At 39.4% G+C, this 22,986-nt stretch overlaps 1 protein-coding gene across 11 annotated transcripts in view; it reads left to right on the forward strand.

Moving 5' to 3' along the window:
- The window catches only part of ptprsa (protein tyrosine phosphatase receptor type Sa), a 295,610-nt gene that overhangs the window by 143,469 nt on the left and 129,155 nt on the right, over positions 1 to 22,986 (forward strand). For all 11 annotated transcript variants that reach the window (XM_061778242.1, XM_061778230.1, XM_061778234.1 and 8 more), the window contains 3 exons: positions 1,052 to 1,264; positions 18,998 to 19,143; positions 21,500 to 21,641. In XM_061778242.1, coding sequence (XP_061634226.1) covers positions 1,168 to 1,264; positions 18,998 to 19,143; positions 21,500 to 21,641 — 385 coding nt within the window. In that variant the 5' untranslated portion in view covers positions 1,052 to 1,167. The remainder of the gene's footprint in view (positions 1 to 1,051; positions 1,265 to 18,997; positions 19,144 to 21,499; positions 21,642 to 22,986) is intronic.

A 22,986-nucleotide genomic window follows, 5' to 3' on the forward strand; every position in this document is an offset into this window, starting at 1 on the left:
AGAAGGTGTTATGGACTGACAAAGATTAACCTTTTAACAAAGTGATGGAAAGAAAAGTTTGGAGAAAGAAATCCCCCACATACAAGCTCATTTGTAAAACACATTGGAGGTAATGTAATGACTTGGGCTTGCATGGCTTCTTCTGGGGCTGGCTCGCTAAACTTGACTGATGATCTAACAAGTGATGGCAGCAGCAAAAGCCATATAGATTTGTACAAAAACATTTTGTCTGCCAATTTAAAGAAATATGGAGCCAACCTAATTGGGAGAGCCTTCATCATGCAGCTAGATGGTTACCCATGGCACACTGCCAAATCAATAAAACCGAGAAGTGGAAGATTTTAGGGTTCAAGTGTATCACCAGACTTAAACCATGTGGAGCATGCATTTTACCTAAAAAGAGGAGACTGAGGAGAGCAACCCCACAAAGTAAACAAGAACTGAAAGAAAATACAGGACATTTATTTTCAAAGATGGTGATGTCACTGGGTTACAAGCCATATGCATTGAGTTATTGCAAGAAAATCATTAGCAAATACCACACATAAGTCTAACTCACTTTTTTTGTATTTTAAGTCCATATGTTCGAATACTTTTCAGAGAAAAAATGTGTTCCGTTACAAATAATATCTTCTATGAAGTTGTTTTTAAGATCCAGAAATAGATACCTGGAAATAAAAGCAAAACCTTTGTTTTATCTCATGTTCTTTAGCATAATAAAAGAACTGACCTCACTCTTCCAATACAATACAAAAGGAGTCTTAAGTTATAAAATGTGGGAAATGGGGTAATAAATATCACACTCCTACTGTCTTTTCAAGATTTTTCCCCCCGAGCTCATTACAACAATTTTTCCTTTTTTTCTTTATTCTTTTTTTTTTTTTTTTTTTTTACTTCAGTCAAGATGTCTGATCTCCAATATGATTTTCATAAACTCTTTTTATTTTTCTTCCCCTTGTTGCAAATGATTGATCACTGCCCTGGGACTTCACACTGTCTACAAAAAAACAAAGTTCTAACATTGGCGCTTTCTGTCTGTTTCTTCTTGCAGAGTGCCAAACCATCCTGCCTGCAGAAATCAAGCTTCCCGGTACAGTTGGGGCCTCGGCTCTCCAGCCAGGTCGAAAATAACTCCCCCTATCCCTGCCCCACCCCCACACAACCAAAATGGCCACAAGGTGTGGTGCTCATCTACCTTTTCCACTCCTGCTCCCTGTTACCACGCTGCTGCTATCACTGCTGCTCACTGATTCACACGCCTTATGTAAGTACCAGTCGAACTCCTCAGCCCTCTGAATGGCACTTGATGACGTACTGTGGCTGTTTGACTCCGACAAAGTGTTTAGTTATGTTGCATTGTGTCCAACACAGTCATGTCATATAATACAATTCCTTCAGTAGCTGGCATCCTTTTCTTGTAGTAGCATATATTGTAATAGCATACTTTAAGTGGACTCCAATGGTTAATTTGTCAAACAACAAGGGATATAGAAAAGCTGAAATGAAACATTTTTCAGAAACGTGATGAATTAAATTAATATAACTGACACAATAGTAGACATGGCATAATATAGTCTTTTAATTAAATTAAATCAATTAAAAGTTGGATGACTTGAAATAAATAACAGAAGAGTGTTATATTTTAAGCCATTTTATGAATGTACAATTGTATTTTGCTGAAGTTTAATTAATAATGATTAGTTCACCTGTTAAGAATGTGATACTTTGGAAGCTGAGGAATGTGTCAACCTTAGTACTGCACATTATAGTTAGTCCCCGAGGTGTTTCCATTTTACTTCCACTGCAAATTTGTTAGCGCTGCTTGCAGATCAGGTTAATCACAGGTTGATCTGTCTCATTTTGTTTTTAAGCCAACACAATATACTGTATTTTACTGTGGAAGTTCTGCAATATACTGTGTAACTGCGGTGTTTTTGTTCCCATTTTCTTTTCTTTTCATTTGAAGTGAAAAGTGAGTGCTCCAGCAATGTTCTGAAGTTATTAGGCCCACATATGCACATGCAAGGAGCTTCGCCTGTGCTTCAAGACATACATTTTCATAACCGACTTCTAATCACGGACGCTATGATTAAAAAATCCCGTTATGTCATACCCCGATGTTGCAATTGATTGTTCATCCCTAATTTGTTAGTTTTTTCTTATAGCAGGTATATAAATTATTTTCAAACAGCACTTAACTATGGTTATATAGTACTTAAAAAATTGAGTCGCTAAATGATTTATCCTGCATTTATTTCTAATGGGAAAAATGTTTATGTAATTAGAAAAAGTTGAAGAGCAGCCTATAGTTCGACTTCCCATGGCCCACTGTATCTACTACTTTATAAATTAATAAATTCTAATCTTTGACACCCTTTTCTTTGTTGTTGTTTTCAAAAGGGACTTTGAAACTGACACCACAGAAAAAAAACGTCTTGCAATAAAAGGGTGTCTTCTGATATTCATACAATGACAATTTTGGGCGACAGTAGCACAATCTGTAACGCCTTGGGCTTTAGAGTCAAGGACAATGATTCATGTCCCATTATGGACAAAAGTTGTCCATGGACTCAAAATTAGTCGTTGGAGATGCTAGACTTTATTGTTTTTAGCAAATAATCATTAACATAGGATTTTATGGCTGCAACACGTTCCAAAAAAGCTGGGACAGGTGGCAAAAAAGACTGAGAAAGTTGAGGAATGCTCATCAAACACCTGTTAGGAACATCCCACAGGTGAACAGGCTAATTGGGAGAAGGTGGGTGCCATGATTGGGTATAAAAGGAGCTTCCCTGAATTGCTCAGTCATTCACAAGCAAAGATGGGACGAGGTTCACCTCTTTGTAAACAAGTGCGTGAGAAAATAGTCGAACAGTTTAAGGACAATGTTCCTCACCGTACAATTGCAATTTAGGCATTTCATCATCTACGATCCATAATACAATCAAAAGGTTCAGAGAATCTGGAGAAATCACTGCATGTAAGCGGCAAGGCTGAAAACCAACATTGAATGCCTGTGACCTTCGATCCCTCAGGCGGCACTGCATCAAAAACCGACATCAATGTGTAAAGGATATCACCACATGGGCTCAGGAACACTTCAGAAAACCAATGTCAGTAAATACAGTTCGGCGCTACATCCGTAAGTGCAACTTGAAACTCTACTATGCAAAGCAAAAGCCATTTATTAACACCCAGAAACGCCGCCGGCTTCTCTGGGCCCGAGCTCATCTAAGATGGACTGATGAAAAGTGGAAAAGTGTTCTGTGGTCCGACGAGTCCACATTTCAAATTGTTTTTGGAAATTGTGGACGTCGTGTCCTCCGGGCCAAAGAGGAAAAGAACCATCCGGACTGTTATGGACGCAAAGTTCAAAAGCCAGCATCTGTAATAGTATGGGACTGTGTTAGTGCCAATGGCATGGGTAACTTACACATCTGTTAATGCTGAAAGCTACATACAGGGTTTGGAGAAACATATGCTGCCATTGTCACTGATGGTGTAGTGGTACACTCGCCTGACTTTGGTGCGGGCAGCGTGGGTTCAGTTCCCACTCAGTGACGGTGTGAATGTGAGTGCGAATGGTTGTCTATACCTATATGTACCCTGTGACTGACTGGCGACCAGTTCAGGCTGTAGTCTGCCTTTCGCCCGAAGTCAGCTGGGATAGGCTCCAGCGCCCTACGACCCTAACCAGGATAAGCGGTGTTGAAAATGGATGGATGGATGCTGCCATACAAGCCACGTCTTTTTCATGGACGCCCCTGCTTATTTCAGCAAGACAATGCCAAACCACATTCTGCACGTGTTACAACAGCGTCACTTCGTAGTAACAGAGTGCGGATACTAGACTGGCCTGCCTGCAGTCCAGACCTGTCTCCCATTGAAAAGGTGTGGCGCATTATGAAGCGTAAAATATGACAACGGAGACCCCAGAATGTTGAACAGCTGAAGCTGTACATCAAGCAAGAATGGGAAAGAATTCCACCTACAAAGCTTCAACAATTAGTGTCTTCAGTTCCCAAACGTTTATTGAATGTTAATGATTCTTTGCTAAAAACAATAAAGTTTTTCAGTTTGAACATTAAATATCTTGTCTTTGTAGTGTATTCGATTAAATATAGGTCGAACATGATTTGCAAATCATTCTATTCTGTTTTTATTTATGTTTAACACAATGGCCCATTCATTGGAATTGGGGTTGTATTTTTCATGACACTGATGATAGAGTCTCTGTCTGTCAATCATTTTAGAACACAAATAAATCTTCCACGATGACGTCTGTATTTCCATCTTAGGGGGGACCTCAGTAGTGTCTTATCCCACCCCGTCAACTCCTGCTTCAGATTTGTTCGTCATCATTTCTCCAATGGGCTTAGATCAGCATTAAGGAGGGAAACAAAGGGGAAGCTCTGCAAACAAACAGAACAGGGGTGATGGCAAGGTTGGGGGAATTTTCTTTTTTTTTTAATCCTTTGCTTGTGTGGTAAAAAACATTTTTTTTTACTTTCATTTGAATGTGTGGGTGTGGTAGTCCACTGTATACCCATACACAGTAAACATTTGTTCGGGATATGTAAGTCGGACATACGTTTTTGTACATTTTACTTCAAAGTAAACCACATTATTGTCATGACATTTAATTTTCTTCACTGGATTAGCAATACAGAAGAGGGATGGATGGAAAATGAAAACAAATACTTTAGGGGTGAAAAAAAATAACAATAAAGTAAAATATATCTACTCAGGCATTGTCTACTCAAACAAACCATTTTAAACGTGACTAAATTGCATGATTAAGGGATTGCTGTTTGTAATAATCAAACATATAAATACATAGAAAATAGGTGTACATCCTCCATGGGCCGCTAAATTCAACTGAGGAGAAAAGATTGTTATGTTGCAACAGAGCGGTTTTCCTTTGATTGCATGGAGTAGTCTGGTCACATGATTGTGCAGTCTTTGCGCTCAGCTGGTGGAAAACATCCAAAATTGGATGTAGGAAGGTGACAACCCAATGTCTTTTATTCCCATTTTTGCATTTTCTGTAAGGTCAAAACCAGAGGTGGGTAGTTACGCGCTACATTTACTCAAGTAGCATTTTGGATAAATTATACTTGTAAAAGTAGTTTTAATACTGCATACATTTTACTTTTACTCAAGTATTTATGTTAAGAAGAAACGCTACTTTCACTCCGATACAAGGATCTAAATGCTTATTTATTTTATTTTATATATTATGATAGCTCTTGCTTATTTATCAACTATTTTGTGTGTGACCTATCGGTTTAGAATACGACTTCGACCTATGCATTGGGCGCTGTTTGCTCCAATCCATTTTAAGCGCTAGTGACGTTCAAGTCACCAATCAAACGACACAAGGAAGTCACATAACCTCACACAATGTCTTCTATTGGCCATCCCAGGCATAGGTATTAACACTAGATAAGACAGTCCAGCAAATCGATGTGCCTACGTGACGACCCTATTAAGGCCTCTTTATACTCCCACGCTCACGCGGCCGACAGCACCCGCATTGCATCATGTGACCGACGCATTGGGCCGCGGGTCCCTATGCAGCACTTGACGCACACACGGCACAAATTGTCGCCGCGCGCAAAATAGGGCGGAGATGATCTCTCGTGATTAATCCGTTTTAGTCACATGCCAGGATGACGTACTCAGCTTTCCCCTTGGTTCCACATACCACCAACGCCGCCGCCTTCTTGATCGATTTTTGCAGTATAATTAAACGTATCATCTGGTCATGTAGGTCCATTTGTTCTAGGAGACACTCTTCCATGGTTGCCATTGTTGTTGCTTTGTTCCTTGTTCCTTGTTCCGGAAAGGAAAGTAAAAACGGCTACCGGAAATGGCCATAAAACGCAGAGGAAACTCCACCCTGTGGCGTCCTAGCCAATACCAGCTGTAGCGACACACCCGACTTGGAGGAGAACTGCGGCATATTTTCAAAATAGCACGCATGGGTTGCGCTCGAGTATAAAGGCAAACTGATAGCCGCAGAGACGTCAGCGCGGTTCCCGCCCGTGCGAGTATAAAAAAGCCCTTAAGAGGGTCGTCGTTACCATTGAAGGCAATGGCGTCCGACTGGTGTTTACATTTAGATGAAGAAAAACAACAACTTTCATGTATTGCAGTATTTGTCTGTCATTGTCTGCCCAAATGTGGAACTTCAGCCAACTTTTAACTTTAGAAAACACCTTGCAGTAAATTGCAGATGTTTTGTTGTTGTTTTAGCTATGCATATTAGCCCACATTAGCCCATCATTTTCTGACAAGTAACTGTAAAACATGCATCTCTTGGGGTACGTGCTAATCTCGCTCACACTGCCCACACACACAAACACACCCACGAGCGTGCACACACACACCCACAGCAATATATAATATCAATATCATAATTTGCACATTCAGATTTTTGTTTGTTATTTTTATTTTATTGATGTTCATGCTCTGATTAAAAAAAATATGAAGTTACTTTATACTCAGTATTCTTACTCAAGTAATTGTTTGGGAGGGCTACTTTTTACATTTACTAGAATTACATTATTGTTAGGTAACAGTAGTCTTACTTGAGTACAATATTTGGCTACTCTACCCACCTCCATTAAAAAATATTTATTCTCCATAAAATTTTAAGCAAATGCTTCTCATGTTCAAACATTTTCTCTTTCTCATTCACGTCTCTCTTTCACATCATCATCATCAAATCGGCATTCCTGCCCTGCCTGTGGTTCCGTTTACTGTTTTTTTCCCCATGTTCCCCATCATATTTTTTTTTTTAACTGATCACTTTTCTTTATAGTTCTAGTCTTTTCTCTGAACATCTTCCAAAAACATGCTGTCATAATTTCGTTTTACTTCATTACCCCCCCCAAACCACACTCAAATACACACAGTCAATACAACTTTTTGGGAAATGACTCACTAAAACCATGTGATTCTTCCCTGCTGTTGTCCCCCTCTGGCCTTGCTGCCTTGCCATTCATGACCATAAATCACAATGAAATTGAGACCTTTTAATCAAAAGAGAGAGAACGATGGGGCGGTAAATCTAAATAGCAAAATCTTCCATCATATGTAGGTGCATTAATATATTTCATTTTTGCAGATGGCTCTAGAATACTGGGGGAATTGAAGCTTTACTTACTGTTGCAGACCTGTTGTATTATTCAGCATTGCTATGCATTTATTCAACAAAAGATGAGAATCACACATATATATATATATTTTTTTTTTCCCTAGAAGTAATGGCGTTTACCGTAATTTCTCGTGTATAATGTGCCGTGAAGTATAATGCGCACTCCCAAAGTTGACCTAAAAGTTGACCCAAAGTTTTACCAATGTAAAATGCGCACCATCGATTTGCTGCTATCCATATGCTCAAAACATTACAAGTTGTCTCTATTTTTATTCTGGTAGGTTTGTATTTTTATTCTGGTAAGTTTTTCAAAGGATTGTCTGTGTCACAATAATGATTAATAATAATAATAAAAATAATACCCAGTAATAATAATAATAATAATCTTGGCGGCACGGTGGACGACAGGTTAGAGCGTCAGCCTCACAGTTCTGAGGACCCGGGTTCAATCCGCCTGTGTGGAGTTTGCATGTTCTCCCCGTGCCTGCGTGGGTTTTCTCCGGGCACTCCGGTTTCCTCCCACATCCCAAAAACATGCATTAATTGGAGACTCTAAATTGCCCGTAGGTGTGACTGTGAGTGCGAATGGTTGTTTGTTTGAATGTGCGCTGCGATTGGCTGGCAACTAGTTCAGGGTGTACCCCGCCTCCTGCACGATGACAGCTGGGATAGGCTCCAGCACGCCCGCGACCCTAGTGAGGAGAAGCGGCTCAGAAAATGGATGGATGGATAATAATCTTTGTGCATGTGTTGATGTACCGGAAATAAGTGGGCCATGCTTGATGTAAAAAAGCTTACCGGTCTTACATTGCCACCTGCAGGGAAGGTATGAGTCCCCGAAGTCATCCACACGCTCCATGTGCTTTTTAAAAGGCCGAATGCACGACATGTCCATTACCTGCAACTGTGCAGTCATGCCACCAGGAATAATCACCAAGTCAGTTTTATTTTCTTTTAGGATTTGTTTGATGGTTGGCATGCGATGGCAGCAAAAGGAATCCAGCACCAGCATTTAGTGAGGGAGTCGCTTGTGGTTACGCCAGACTGACCTAATCCAGTCTTTAGTAAGCGCCTCATCCATCCACCCTTTTGGGTGGCATCTCACTATGACGCCCGTTGGTAAATGGCAGTTCTTGGGAAGAGTTTTTCGTTTAAAGATGATGTATGGCTTCATCTTAGTCCCATCTCCATATGCGCCCAGCATTACAGTAAAGTGTTTTTTTTTTTTTTTGTTCCCAGTAGACTTTATCCTCACTGTTTTTCCACCTTTCTGATCGATTGTTTGAGTGCTTGTCAGATCAAAGTTGAGGGATGTTTGATCGGCATTTACTATGCAGCCAATTTCGTATTCTCACTGCTTTCTCAGCCGATTGATGAACTGCTGGTATTTACTCAATTTATCCTCATAATCGTCTGGAAGACGTGCAATTGTTATTCTGCGCTTAACAGAGAGGTTGTGCCTCCTCATCAATAAGTAGCACCAGTTCGCGGATGCCCTGAAGTCTTGGCTACCTTTATTCCTCATTATTGTCAGAGCTTTGAGATGAAATTCTACAGTGCATATAGCGCAGCCACTTGCCCTCCGTTTGGCTACAATGTTCAGCAGCTCTTCCTCCATCTCTGAGAACTGCACGACTTTCCCACATCCCAAAGCTCTTGCACGTGCTTTTTGCTGGAAGATTTTCTCCTTCGTTTTCCTCCACAATATCACGTTCGATTCACCCACTTTGAACTGCCGCGCTGCTTCGCGGTTTCCCACGTCTTCGGCAGCGGTGGTTTCTTTTAAAAGCGGCTGCGTAACTAGCCCTTTTAGTCAACATTTTCTATCTTAGTTTAAGTTCAAACAAACTCACGGGTAGTCGTTTCTGCTGTTTAGTGCAGTAGCAACAAATATGCCACGCTAACAATGGTATTGGTAACATTGCAAACTGCCGCGAGCAGGTCAGGAATCTCAGATTGGCGGCGCACATTACCGTAATATATATAAATGTGTAATATTAGACATTGCATATCATATTGGAATGTAAGTGTACACCTTTTTTACAACCCTTAGGTACCTGTATACAACTATACAATGTGATTAAAAAAAAAAATATAATAATAGAGCGCATCATATATAGGTATTATCAACGTTTTTTAAACATATTTTTGGAAGAATTTGTGCATTATTCACGGGAAATTACGCTAGGTTAAGGTCTGCACTCATATTCGTTTTCAATTTAAAAAAAAAAAGGTTTCTTGTTTTCTTGTCCCTGTTTTTATAGCTTTTCTTCTTTGTTTCTGCCTTTGTTCATTCATTCACACTTAATCTTTTCCACGTAAATTATGTGTGAGTGAGTGTGAAATTCAATTGACATGCGCCCAGCTGTTGTGTGATTGGCCCTGATAAATTGCTATAATCTACTCTATTTTTTATCTGTAAAATAGGAAGAAAACAGTTTCATCTTTTATTTAGTCCTCTCAGGCAGGACGACATGCGCCAAGAAGTCTCTTGGCACTCTTTGCATTCTTGGAAGATGGCAACAGTTTGGAAACATTTTCCTTGGCCCCAGTTAAATAATTTAGAATGTTTGAAGAATAAACAAGCACTTAGTATTGTAGTTCAAGACAGTAAAACCTAGACAGGTTATGAAGAGAAAACATTTTGAAAAGAATATCCTTTTTGCATATTTTGGAACATCGACATTTAAAGACAAACTGTTAGGGATGCTGGTTGACCTCCGATTTGGCGAGAATGGGGAAAAAAATTACTTGTAGGAAATAATGAGAATAAAAATAATTGTAATTGTCAATAACATTCTACACTATTACAAGCATAACTTTAGTTAACCACAATTTATAGTATAAAAACAAGAAAGCATTTGGTCTTAAATGTCAAAGTCAAAATGAACAGGTTTCCTCGTGAATCTTTGTTTTTATATAATTAATAAACAAACGTTAAAAAAAAGAAACACTGTTAGTAGTAATCTTAATATCAATAAAGTACTCTGACTTAACATGATGAAGTGTTTGCTAACTCTGTTGTCTTTCTGTTTTCTATGTAAATCTACTTTCTTTCATGTAGCTTTCATGTTCTTTTCCTCACACTTGTGTTGTGGCTCAAGTTCTGTTTTTTGCTGTTATTGAAATATTAAGATGACAAAACAGCCATAACACAGAAAATCGCCAGCATGGCGAGAGTGAGACTTTTAGATTAGATTTTTAAGATGAGAAATTACTAAAGATTTCATTAAAATGCTTTTACAGTATTAAAAGTAAAAACTAAATCAACAATCTGCACCGTAATTCAGATAAATGATTCATTTCCATTTAATATCGCCATTACCACGTTTCAGATCAAATACAAGTAGTGGGAATTTGAATACATTACCTTGATCTTCTATGTGCATGTAGCTTGACTTCCAAGTAGAGGGTTAGTAGTTGCACCTCAATTGCTTCAAGATGGAATTATTCAACAGTCAACTAGGATAAAGAATCAACAGAATTCTTAAAAATCAATCAATAAATCAAGAAAATTATTTCCACTTATCCCAATCAAATACCATTAAAATTTTATTTTGGTTAACTTTTGGTCACGTGTAGTGTACTTTTTATTTGCATGATATTTTTATATATTCTAGTTCTTAATTTCTACTGATTTGTTTATTAGTGTCTCCACCCCGTTTTATGTCAAATTTAATGAGCAGAAAATGTTTATACTACCGTGAGTGTGTCTAGTAAATAATTTGTGTTGCTTTTTCTGCCTCTCTCTTCTTCTGGCCAAAGCAGTAATGCATTTAATCTTGACATTATTTCCATCTCCACTGAATTAATGCTAGTTCTTTCCTTTGTGCTAAATAATACTTAGCGGATATATGTCCGAGCCCAAGCCCCCACCCCCTGCTTTTTTACCCAGAACGGTTTCAATGGGACCAATTTGTGCCTATTACAATTGTGCAGCTCTTTGTAGAAATGCTGCCTCGTACCCATAGCTCTTCACATCTGGGTAGTAATACTTTTTTTAGACAAGATTTCCACATCTTGCCACAGGTCCCTCGTGGTATGAAAAGTCCCACAAGTTTGTTCGCAGTGCAGTTGAGAGTGACTTTACTCTGCATGATGCAATTGGAAAAGGGTTTGTACAAACCTATCTGGTAGTCTTGGCTCCTTTTGTTTACTAGAAGCAAATAAATGTGTGTTTGATTCTTTTTTATTATGTTAAGTCGATTTGTTGGGACTATTCACACTCATTCCTTGAAAGCTGTTTCAAAAAGTGGACTTCTAGAATACAATTCCAATAAGTCTATTTTATTTTTATTTTTTTAAATAAGCTTAAGTGAATGCTTTAAAATGTCGGTTGTTCTAATGTGTGGTCAGTACAGCTAAAAGTAATTTGCACAAACTAATGAAAAAAATACATCCCAAAACACATTGAGCTTGTGGATGCTTACTTCAAGCACAAATACTAGCATTAACAGCTCATCAATGCACAGTATAAATTATCCATGCCTTGTTTAGCGTCACAAGTCCACTGGTACACCCAACTGTAGAAAAGGTTAACATTCTGCTTTAATATTGAAGTACACAATTTTTTATAATGTAATATCTGATTGCATTTCTGATCTAAGGCATTGTAATGGCATAGTTCTATTGTGTTTTCTTGAAAAATGTCCATGCTCATCTTCCTCTCCAAGATTCATCTAAGAAACACTAACAAAGAAAAAAAAAAACATCGTAAACCAGCTTCTTTACTTTAAAAATCTAGATAGTTCAAGTTGTTTGGCCTTTGTTGGGTGAATGTGAGTGATTGTGTGTGAAAATCTCCTGACAAAACAAGCAATGGTTGAAAGTAAAGGTGTGGTTGCCATAGTGATGGTGCTTACCCAGGCAGCCTCTGTGAATTGGCTTTGATCGATGGGGTTTTGTGTGTGTCTCTGTGTGTGTGCGTGTGTGGGCGCGCGCGTGTGTGCGCACGTGCGAATGCATCTTTGCATCTGTACACATATGCGAGAGAATGCAACAGTATTACTTTATGCTCCTGTCTACCTTTATCTTAGCTCATTATCTATCTATGTATATATGTGTGAGACATGTATACATGCACACACAAAAATACAAAGGGAAGCATTTTAACTGTAGAGTCCTAAAGTTCAAAGCACCATTATAAGATTTTTTATTATTATCATCTCTTCTCTTCTGGCGGTTGGAATGATTTAAATATTTGCTGCAATGCTCACTGTTATATATTTGAGCATGATGATGATGAACATGATGTTGAGATTCTCTTTAGAGTGACCAGGTTGGATAGGGTTACAAATGAGCTCATCAGAGGAACAGCCAAGGTTAGATGTTTTGGAGACTTCGATGGTTTGGACATGTCAAGAGGAGCCATAGTGAGTATATTGGTAGAAGGATGATGAGGATGGAGCTGCCAGGCTAGAGGAAGACCAAAGAGAAGGTTGATAGATGCTGTGAGGGAAGACATGAGGGCAGTTGGTGTTCGAGAGGAGGATGCAGGAGACAACGGGACAAGCCGATAGAAAAAGAAGACAAGCGAAAGACACTAAAGCCCTTTGTTTGAATATTGATAATATTACAACTTTTAATTTAATTCACAAATAGTGTATACAGTTACAGTATACTGTATATTCCAGTAGCATTTCTAGTACTCTGTAGTGTGTGCCGATAAGGCAAATGAGTGCTTATACAGTGCCATGTAGAAGTATTTGTCCACTTTTCAAATTCAAATTTTTTTTTGCACAGTTTTTTATTCCACTTTAATGTTAAAGATCCTTAAACAAATGTAAAAATCACACAAAGATAACCCAAGTAAAAATAAAATGTAGTTTTGAAATGGTGATTTAATTTATTAAGGAAGAAAAACTATTCAAAGCTGGCCCTGTGTAAAACAGTAATTGCCCCCCTAGTTAAATCATTAATTAACTGTGGCTAATCACATTTTTTGGAAAGCTGAGTTCATTTTCACTGACCAGACCCAAGCCTGATTACCTCCAGACCTGTTCAGTCAAGAAATCACTTAAATAGAACCTGTCTGACAAAGTGAAGTCAGACGAAAGATCACAAAAAGTGATCCAAAATAAAGTAATTGACATCTATCAGTCTGGAAAGTGTTACAAAGCCATATCTTTAGAACGCTGTAACGCTTTAGAACTCCAGCAAGCCATGGTGAGAGCCATTATTTACAAATGGAGAAAACATGGAACAGTGGTGAGAATTACCCCTAGAGCACAGCGACGACTCATTTTGGAGGTCACAAAGGAACCCAGGACAACATATAAAGAACTGCAGGCCTCCCTTACCTCACTCGTGACTCAACAATAAGGAAGAGACTCGGCAAAAATGGCATCCATGGCAGAGTTCCAAGGCAAAAACCACTGCTGACTAAAAAGAACATAAATGTTTGTCTTACTGAAACTTTTGGAAGGATATACTATGGACTGACGAGACGAAATTGAAACTTTTTGAAAGGTGTGTGTCTCGTTAAATCTGGAGGAAATGTAACACAGCATTTCTGAAAAAACAACAACAACAAAAAACGTGGTGGTAGTGTGATGGTCTGAGGCTGCTTTGTTACTTCAGCACCTAGATGACTCACTGTGATTGATGGAACCATTAATTATGCTTTTTACCAGAAAATCCTGAAGGAGAATTCTGAAGTAGGACAAAACACTCCAGAAAGTCAACTTCTGAATGGCTTAAAAACAAAATGAAGGCTTTGTACTGGCCTAGTCAAAGTCGAAAACCCTGCTGAATTAAAACAAATCTGCAAGGAAGAGTGGGCTAAAATATCTCCACAGAGAGGTGGCGGACTCATTACCATGCTTGATTTCAAGGTGGCGCAACCAGTTATTAGGTTTAGGGGGCAATTACTGTTTCACACAGGGTCAGGTAGCTCTGAATAGTTGTTTTCTCCCCTTAATAAATACAATCACCATTTAAAAACTGCATTTCATGTTTACTTGAGTTATCTTTGTCTGATATTCACATTGCTTTGATGATCGTAAACATTAAAGTGGGGAAACTTTGCAAAAAACAAAAACAAAATAGAATTAGAACTTATTCAGGGCACTATATAGCATAGGTTATACATGTTGAGCTCATATGTATTGAGTGCCCAAAGTCATTGTCATAAAAAATTTCAATCATTTTTGTCCTAACAACCTCCCTAAAGGATAAAGTGCTTGAAGTGGCACATCTGATAATACCCTGTTCTTTTTTAACATTGCTGGTTAAAAAAAATATCTTTTTGCACTGTGACAGAGGCCAATTTTTCTGCCTCTTTCTGCAAATCACAGAAGGGCCTTGTGTCATTTTGTCCTCCATTTCGCTAATTCAGTCGGCAATGGCTTCCATTTATGACCGAAGAAGCTTTTCTCCATCAATTACTGCATTAGTCAATAAAGACACCCTCGTTTCTCTCGCCTAGCCATGCTATCAAATAACAGTAAAGGAGTGAAAATGGAGCTTTCTCATAGTTAATCTGTGCACCTTCCACTCGCCACTGTTTTACAATCACATTGCCTGTCTATTTTGTCTTATCTGGTCCAACAGAGGTAGCAGCCAGTAGCAGGTGGTAGCTGTATTAACGAAACAAGCGTCTGTGCACGCAGTATGAGTTTTGCTGCTTCTGCTAGCCAGCAGCGTTTGCGTTGATGTGTTCTATTATCAGGGACTTGAAAGGATATAGGAGGCACTGTGACTGACTATTTTCGCTCAGGCTGTGTCCCCCTGCCAAGTAGATAAAGCCAACTTGTGTGTGCTTATTGTAGCATTTTTGGAGAAGAAGACTCTGGTCAGGACAACTATACAACTTGGTGACCTTTACTTAAGACTCCAAGCAAACGACAGTACATCCTATGGATACAGTAGATAGTAGGAGGTAGGGCTGCACGATTACGGCCAAAATGATAATCAAGATTAATCAATATTGTAATCATGATTACTAATCAAGATTGTTCCTCTTTTTAGGGAAAACATCTGTATTTCTATTGTATTACTTTTCAACAAGTAATACGTAAGCAATTTTCAGGGCAAAAAATAAGTTTTAATAAGAATAAATGATAGCTAATGAAGAATGAAATTTACCCGAGAATTTCAAATTTACCATGGGCTAACTGGAAAGAAAAATGCTATTATACTGTAGAGTGCAATCACGAAGTGCAATTCAATGAAAGCAAATACAGTTTAGACAATAAGGCAAAAAGGCAATAACATTAGGCTTCAAGCACCAACTTTTCATTTGAAAATCCCCGTCAATATAGTAAATTGTCAAGGAAACGTATAGGACCATTATTCTCCTTGACCATGGGTCAGTCGTGGTTGCAAAGAACTCGGCACTTGTGATTTCCGTCTCTATTTACTCACGACATTTTTATACAGTGTAGGTAATGCCACTTTGGAGAAATAATTGCTCGAAGGAATCACATATTTCTTGTCCCGTGTTTTGACCATTTTTCTGCAGTTTTTTTTCCTCCTCTATATGGTTGAACAGATTAGTTGAGTTACCTTGCGGTGCTCTCTGCTGCACTCTTTACATATAACCTTTTATTAAACGTCACTTGCCCTGAATCGAGTCATGTCCAGAAAACTAATGTGAATCCCTTTTCAAGGCACCAGCTCCTCACCGTGATGCTCTCCATTAATCAATCTTTGCTGTACCTACTTCTCTCTGCATGACTCGCTTTCATCAGTCCACCGACTGACTTTAGGGCTCCCCCTGCAGGCAGGGCGCACTCGCTTGTTATTTAGGCAGTTTAATGAAGCTTTAACGATACGTATGCCTCCTGGTGGTTGGCTAACTATTGGTTGACAAAGTGCTTCATATGCAGCAGAGCCCGCGTTTTAAATGTAAAAATCGCAGACGATCAGGTTAATTTCATCGTGTCGTAAACTATTAACATTTAAGTAATTGTGCAGTCCTAGTAGAAGGTGAGTCTGGTGGAGATTTTGAGCAGTAATTTTGTAACATATGAAATTCACAAAAGCAATGGATTATGAAAGCAGAAGATAAATTCTTAATTGAATTCAACAAAAAAATCAGTCTGAATCCAGTGTTAACTGGCAGCATAAGCCTAGAGGCAAACTGTTGAGGAAGAACAGTGGGGGGAAGGTTAATTTTATTTAAGAGCTCATGTAATAACACAAGACAAACTCAAGTAATTGTCTGAAATAGAAATTCATGGGCTGACTTGTATGGGGAAAAGAAAACACAGATTGGTAAGCATTAATGAAATGAGCTCATGCAGTCAGTGGAAGTGACTAACAAGAAAGACAAGTCAAGGTGACGTCCTATACAAAATTCAACATATGGATTTTCTTTGCCAAATACAAAAGGTAAGAAATGAGAATAATAATGAACAGTTCGACCTGCCCTGAATATGTGAACAGTTGAACGCATACTGACAAGCATGTACAGTCGGTGTATTATTGTGTTTCCCTCCCATCCTATGTCCTTCCCTTTCTGTTGCAGTCGTCAGCAACTATGCTACCAGTCTCCTCGAACAAATTTACACTTCCCCTTCGCAAAAATGGCCAAACGAAAGATGGAAAACGGTTAACTTCCAAGACAAGTGGGAGGCAGATTGTCTGTTCACTAAAGTAAAAGACAGACCTGTTTGTCGTGTGCGGAGCAACGTGGCTAGAACAAAGAATATAACATAAATTAATTAATGTTTTTTTTAATGCCCTTTATCAACTCCTAGGCAGGGACTGTTAATAGTTTGAAGTTCGGATTTGAATTGAAGGACATTCTTATTTTTTGGGGTTGTTTTGTTGTTGGCCTTTGAAAAAAGATTTCCATCAAAAAGAAAGGTAGTTGGAGATAGATAAATAGAAGATGGAGAGACAGAAGAATTCATGTTATCTATTTAAATACAAAACAACAAACAAATACCACTGATGTCTTTTATCACAAATTTGATTTCTCGTGTTTATAATATTCAAGTTTGTTTATTCCAGATTCAGTGTTGAAGCAAAATTTAAGTTTGTTATCATATGATAAACTTTAACGCTACATTTCTGCAGAGAAGGGAAACATGCACATCGGAGTGATTTTTCATTAAATATTGAGTTTGGCCCGCGACGTTGTCCCAATTTTTTATTTTGGCCCAGCGTGCATTTGACACCCCTGCCTTAATTATTAACTTGACGTTTTGTGCTTGCCGTTTGAGCATCACCATCATCTCTATGATTCAAATGCATCATATTGCCAAGGACTCTCTCTCTCTCTCTCTCTCTCCCTCATAGAATATATATCAGGCTTGTTTTCAACAAACAATAACAAAGATATTAGTTGGATTGTGAGCGCACAAACCATCAAAATGTCATTTAATGAACAACACTTTGTTTTGGCTTAGCAGTGGAGTTTGGTTAACTTCATGACAGTACACATTTCCATGGTGTATTATAATTTTTTTTTTTACTTCAGATTATCATTTTATTTAATATTGACAGTACAATTTTAATATTGGTTCAGTACAATGAAAGCAACTCGTGCATATCATTTCAAGCAACTGATCATATTTAACATTTGTTCCTAGTAAATATAAGGTCTTACTTAGTCTTCCTCCTTGAGGCTTCTTTATACTCGCGCAGGCTGTGACCGCGCTGACGTCACTGCGGCTGTCCCGCGGGTAGTTTGCCTTTATACTCGAGTGCAACCACACGCGCAGTTTTGAAAATGTACTGCAGTTCACCTCCAAGTCGGGGGTGTCCCTATGGCGGGTATTGGCTAGGACACCACAGGGTGGAGTGTCCTCTGCATCTTTTTGGCCATTTCCAGCAGCCGTTTTTACTTTCCTTTCCGTAACAAGGAACAAGTAACAACAATGGCGAGCATGGAATAGAGTCTGCTAGAACAAATGGACCTAGATGACCAGATGATACGTTTAATTATGCTGCAAAATCGATCGAGAAGGCGCCGGCGTAGGTGCTATGTGGAACCGGGAGGAACGGCGATTACATCATCACAGCATGTGACTAAAACGGACCAATCACGAGAGATGATCTCCGCGGCATTCGACGCGCAGCAACAATTTTTACCGTGTGCGCGTCATCTATGCAGAGGGGCCGCGCGGGCCAATTCGTCGGTCACGTGATGCAATGCGGGCGTTGTCGGCCGCACGGCCGCAGGAGTATAAAGAGGCCTTTAGGCGCCCCTGTGTTTGGGTACCAAATTACAGAAAGCGTGGGGCAAGACATACATCAGCCAGTTGAATGGTTGACAGAGAATCATCACTTTCATCCACACTGGGAATAAATCAGAGACCTCACAAAAATCACATTTCAGAAATAGTTGTGTGCTTAAATGGCAGAGTGGAATGAATCACTTGTCCATTCCTACTGCTAGATGTTTCGGCTCCTTTTCCCATGAAGAATAATGACCATTCCATGTGTAATTTTCATGTAGAGGCATCCTACTCAAAATACTATTTCGAACAATTTAAATCACAATAATACCATGAATCAGGTTACGTTTCCTACTGCATCTACAGTATAGGGATTATGTTTCTTAGTCTTTTTCCCATGTACTAAACTGTTCATCTTGAATCATGTGGGTGTATGATACAGAGTGAGAATGGTGATGCTACAAGAAGAGGCTTGCTCGTGTGGGTTTTGTTAACAAAGAGTGACGTATAACTGGCCTTGTATCTTTTAAGAGGTATGTGGCCATATATGTGTAGCACTTTACATTCCTTTGAAATGTAAAGTGTAGAATGAATCAAATGTATTTTTATTATAATTGGGTAGGTGGAAGGAAGTTGACTCGTGTTGACACATTTACTCGCATCTTATAGCAATTGTGCTCATGTTTCTTCTTTGCTTCTTTCTCTCCAGCACCACCACGGTTTACAAAAGTCCCCGTTGACCAGATAGGTGTCTCTGGGGGTGTGGTGTCCTTTGTCTGCCAGGCGACAGGTGACCCCAAGCCAAGGGTTAGCTGGAATAAGAAAGGCAAAAAGGTCAACTCCCAGCGTATAGAGGTGAGTCAATTGACAGTGACGTTATTCTTAGGAACGGCCTCTGCTATCTCACAACTCTACATCATCAGCTCTAAAAGGAAATATCAATATCTCACATTTCTTCTGACCACTTGTTTAACTCTCAGTCCATATCAGCGTTTAGTCAGGAAAGTGATTCTAACCAAGACGTGAACTGCCTAGAGTTTTCATAAATAGGCCTAGAAAACCACTTTGTGATTTAAATGGACATGCTTCTCTTAACTTCTATGAGATGTACACGTTCACCACAAGAACGTCATCCAGTAATGCCGTGGAACCACTCTTTTAACACTGTCCTCTTTAGACTTGAAGGACTGATGTCACACTTGTTAAACCTCGTGCCCCGCAACCTCCACCAATCCCTCTTCAGCCGTGCCTTTGCAAATGAGCCTTCGGCACATTATTTGTTGTTCAGATTTAAACAGACCTCCCAGATGGAATCACCCAAAGTCTCGATGCTGAGTGTCTTTTAATTAAAAAGTTAGGTCATTAACAACTGCAGTGTGTGGAGATAGATGTTCACAGACTGCACCGTCAAGAAAATCACATGGGAGAGAGCTAAAAAACAAGAATGACAACATCATCGGGGGAGACGATCAGCTTTTCAGTAGAGGACAAAATAAAAAGTTGTAGTCTCCTCCTTTACTGCATGGTAAGTGCAAAACAAAGCCAAGGGCATGAAGGAGCCTGCCAAAACGGACTCTTCTCTTTCTGCATTTTGCATGCAATGAAAAAAAATATTTGAAGGGTTTTTGAAGTATTATGTTGCTTTTTTTTTTTTACTGTTTCCAGCCTCAAGACACATGCTTTGATATTGATCGTGATGCTCTGCTCTGCAGTGTTTTTGCCTAATTAGCTGTTCAGCCCTGAGACATGTAGCAATGGAGCAGCAGGCTGCTCAAGACACTTTTAAATTTTAAAGTTTAGCTTCAACCCTGACATCTCTGCAGGAAACCCCTATTTGCTTCAATGATAACACGCCTTTGGAAAAATAGCCTGGTTTTGCTGTCAGGTGGACTTTCTGACTGACCAGCTCAACCTGTCAGCCAGTACAGCTTGAAAAAAGTATGAAAAATATGAATTTTTTTTTTTTTTTTTAAAAGAGCTGCTTGCATAAAAATCTCAAGGAAGTTTAGGGATCTAAAACCTTCGTTATTTCAGAATACAGGCCATACTACTGGGCAGTAGTGGTCCTAGATTGAATGGCAGTCCGTGGAAGAACCCCTTCTGGCGCCCCCAACACCCATACAAACGGCACCAATTTACATGTCATGATCCCAATAGAAAACCATTTAATGTAACAATTTTTTAAAAATTTTGGTGGGTGTTAGCAAAATCCCCCCAGCCATGCTGCCCTGTGGGGCCGCACATGCCAGAGACCCCCACTGCTACAGGACCGTTAGCTGAGCTGGGCTATGAAGCCATTGTGGGAAACATTAAAACAATATACAGTAATACAACAAACACCTATTGCATTCATTCATTCATCTTCCGTTCCGCTTCTCCTCACTAGGGTCGCGGGCATGTTGGAGCCCATCCCAGCTATCTCCGGGCGAGAGGCTGTGTACACCCTGAACTGGTCGCCAGCCAATCGCAGGGCACATATAAACAAACAGTCACACTCACATTCACACCTACGGGCAATTTAGAGTCTTCAATTAACCTACCCTCCATGTTTTTGGGATGTGGGAGGAAACCGGAGTGCCCGGAGAAAACCCACGCAGGCACGGGGAGAACATGCAAACTCCACACAGGCGGGGCCGAGATTTGAACCCTGGTCCTCAGAACTGTGAGGCAGATGTGCTAACCAGACGCCGTGGCGCCCACCTATTGCATTATGTTGTAAAATATTTTTGATAAATACATTTAGTGATTTTAATTTATTACATTTAGGTCCAGCAGTATTTGGACAGCGACAGACCAGATTTGACATATAACCAAGTATATAAAATGCCATTAAAGAGTACAGTGTCTGATTGAATTCAAGTGTTTCACAAAATATATATCAATACTTTTAGGAATGCCAGCCATTTCCGGCAGAGTATCTCTATATTCAGGGGCTCGGAAGTACTCTAATGTTGTGCCAACAATTAATGAGTTATTCCTTGGCCTATGCCGAATACCTCTTCAAAGTTTTGTAAAAATGGATTGATGAATGCATAATCCTGCTCACAGACTCATAATGCACGACATAGATATGAACTGCTTGGCTTCTTTTACGCTACACAGTACTGCCCTTAATCATTCAAACTTTGAGAATTTCAGATTTTCATGTGCTTTTCCTTGAAATCTAAATCCCACTCTTGTCTAACAATGATTTCTATTTTTTGACCAACAGAACATTGAATTCGACGAAGGTGCCGGTGCGGTGCTCCGAATTCAGCCCCTCCGTGCACCGCGTGACGAGAATATCTATGAATGTGTGGCTGAGAACAGCGAAGGCGAGATCACAGTCAATGCCAAGCTGTCGATCATTCGAGGTGAGTCCTGCTCTATGAAAGAGTGTGCAGAGGGGTAAGTACATAATAAATCACAAAGTGGACATCAGTGAGCTCTCACAGTGTTTTTATGATAATGTCTTACCTTGTAAGTTTTTGTAGTGCATTTGTCACAAAGAGAGGGAATCTTTTTGGCTGAAGGACTAAATCACATATTGAACAATATTCCAACTGTGACCAGACTTCATGTGGTTGCACATGATTACGGCTTCTCATTTGAGCGATTTTACTTCAGATAGGAAGTAGAACTCACAATCCAATATTATCTCAACATTTTGCAAGTAGAGCCTACTTTAATGATACAGTGATTGTAATATAATCAATATACTCGAAGAAAAATCATCTTCGATATATGACAGTATTTAGGTAACTGAAGGCTGGAAATATTTTGTTGAAACATTTCTCTTGCTCATCAAGCATATAAAATTATATTGAAAATTAAAATACTGTAGTCCCATGTAAAGGTGAACATGTCCAATTACATTTTTCAAGAACAAAATGAGTCTGATTAATAATAACGATAACAACAAGTAATGATTTTTTTAAAAAACTACACACAACTGTAATTTGATATTTAGTGCCAGAAGTATAATAATAATAATTATTATTATTATATTTTCACCCGGCACTGCGGTTTCCTCCCACATCCCAAAAACATGTATGGTAGGTTAATTGACGACTCTAAATTTCCCATAGGTGTGAATGTGTGTGCGAATGGTTGTTTGTTTGTATGTGCCCTGCGATTAGCTGGCAACCAGTTCAGGGTGTACCCCGCCTCCTGCCCGATGACAGCTGGGATAGGCTCCAGCACGCCCGTGACCCTAGTGAGGATAAGCGGCTCAGAAAATGGATAATAATAATAATAATAATAATAATAATAATAATAATAATAATAATGGCGGCACGGTGGCCGACTGGTTAGAGCGTCAGCCTCACAGTTCTGAGGTGCGGGGTTCAATCCCCGTCCCCGCCTGTGTGGAGTTTGCATGTTCTCCCCGTGCCTGCATGGGTTTTCTCCGGGCACTCCGGTTTCCTCCCACATCCCAAAAACATGCATTAATTGGAGACTCTAAATTGCCCGTAGGCATGACTGTGAGTGCGAATGGTTGTTTGTTTCTATGTGCCCTGCGATTGGCTGGTAACCAGTTCAGGGTGTACCCCGCCTCCTGCCCGATGACAGCTGGGATAGGCTCCAGCACGCCCGCGACCCTAGTGAGGAGAAGCGGCTCAGAAAATGGATGGACGGATAATAATAATAATAATGATTATGATATTAGTAGTAGTAGTAGTACTAGTAGTAATAACAATAATACATAAAATTAGCTTA

The sequence above is a fragment of the Phyllopteryx taeniolatus genome, chromosome 7 (assembly GCF_024500385.1).
Source record: "Phyllopteryx taeniolatus isolate TA_2022b chromosome 7, UOR_Ptae_1.2, whole genome shotgun sequence".
Taxonomy (NCBI): Eukaryota; Metazoa; Chordata; class Actinopteri; order Syngnathiformes; family Syngnathidae; genus Phyllopteryx; species Phyllopteryx taeniolatus.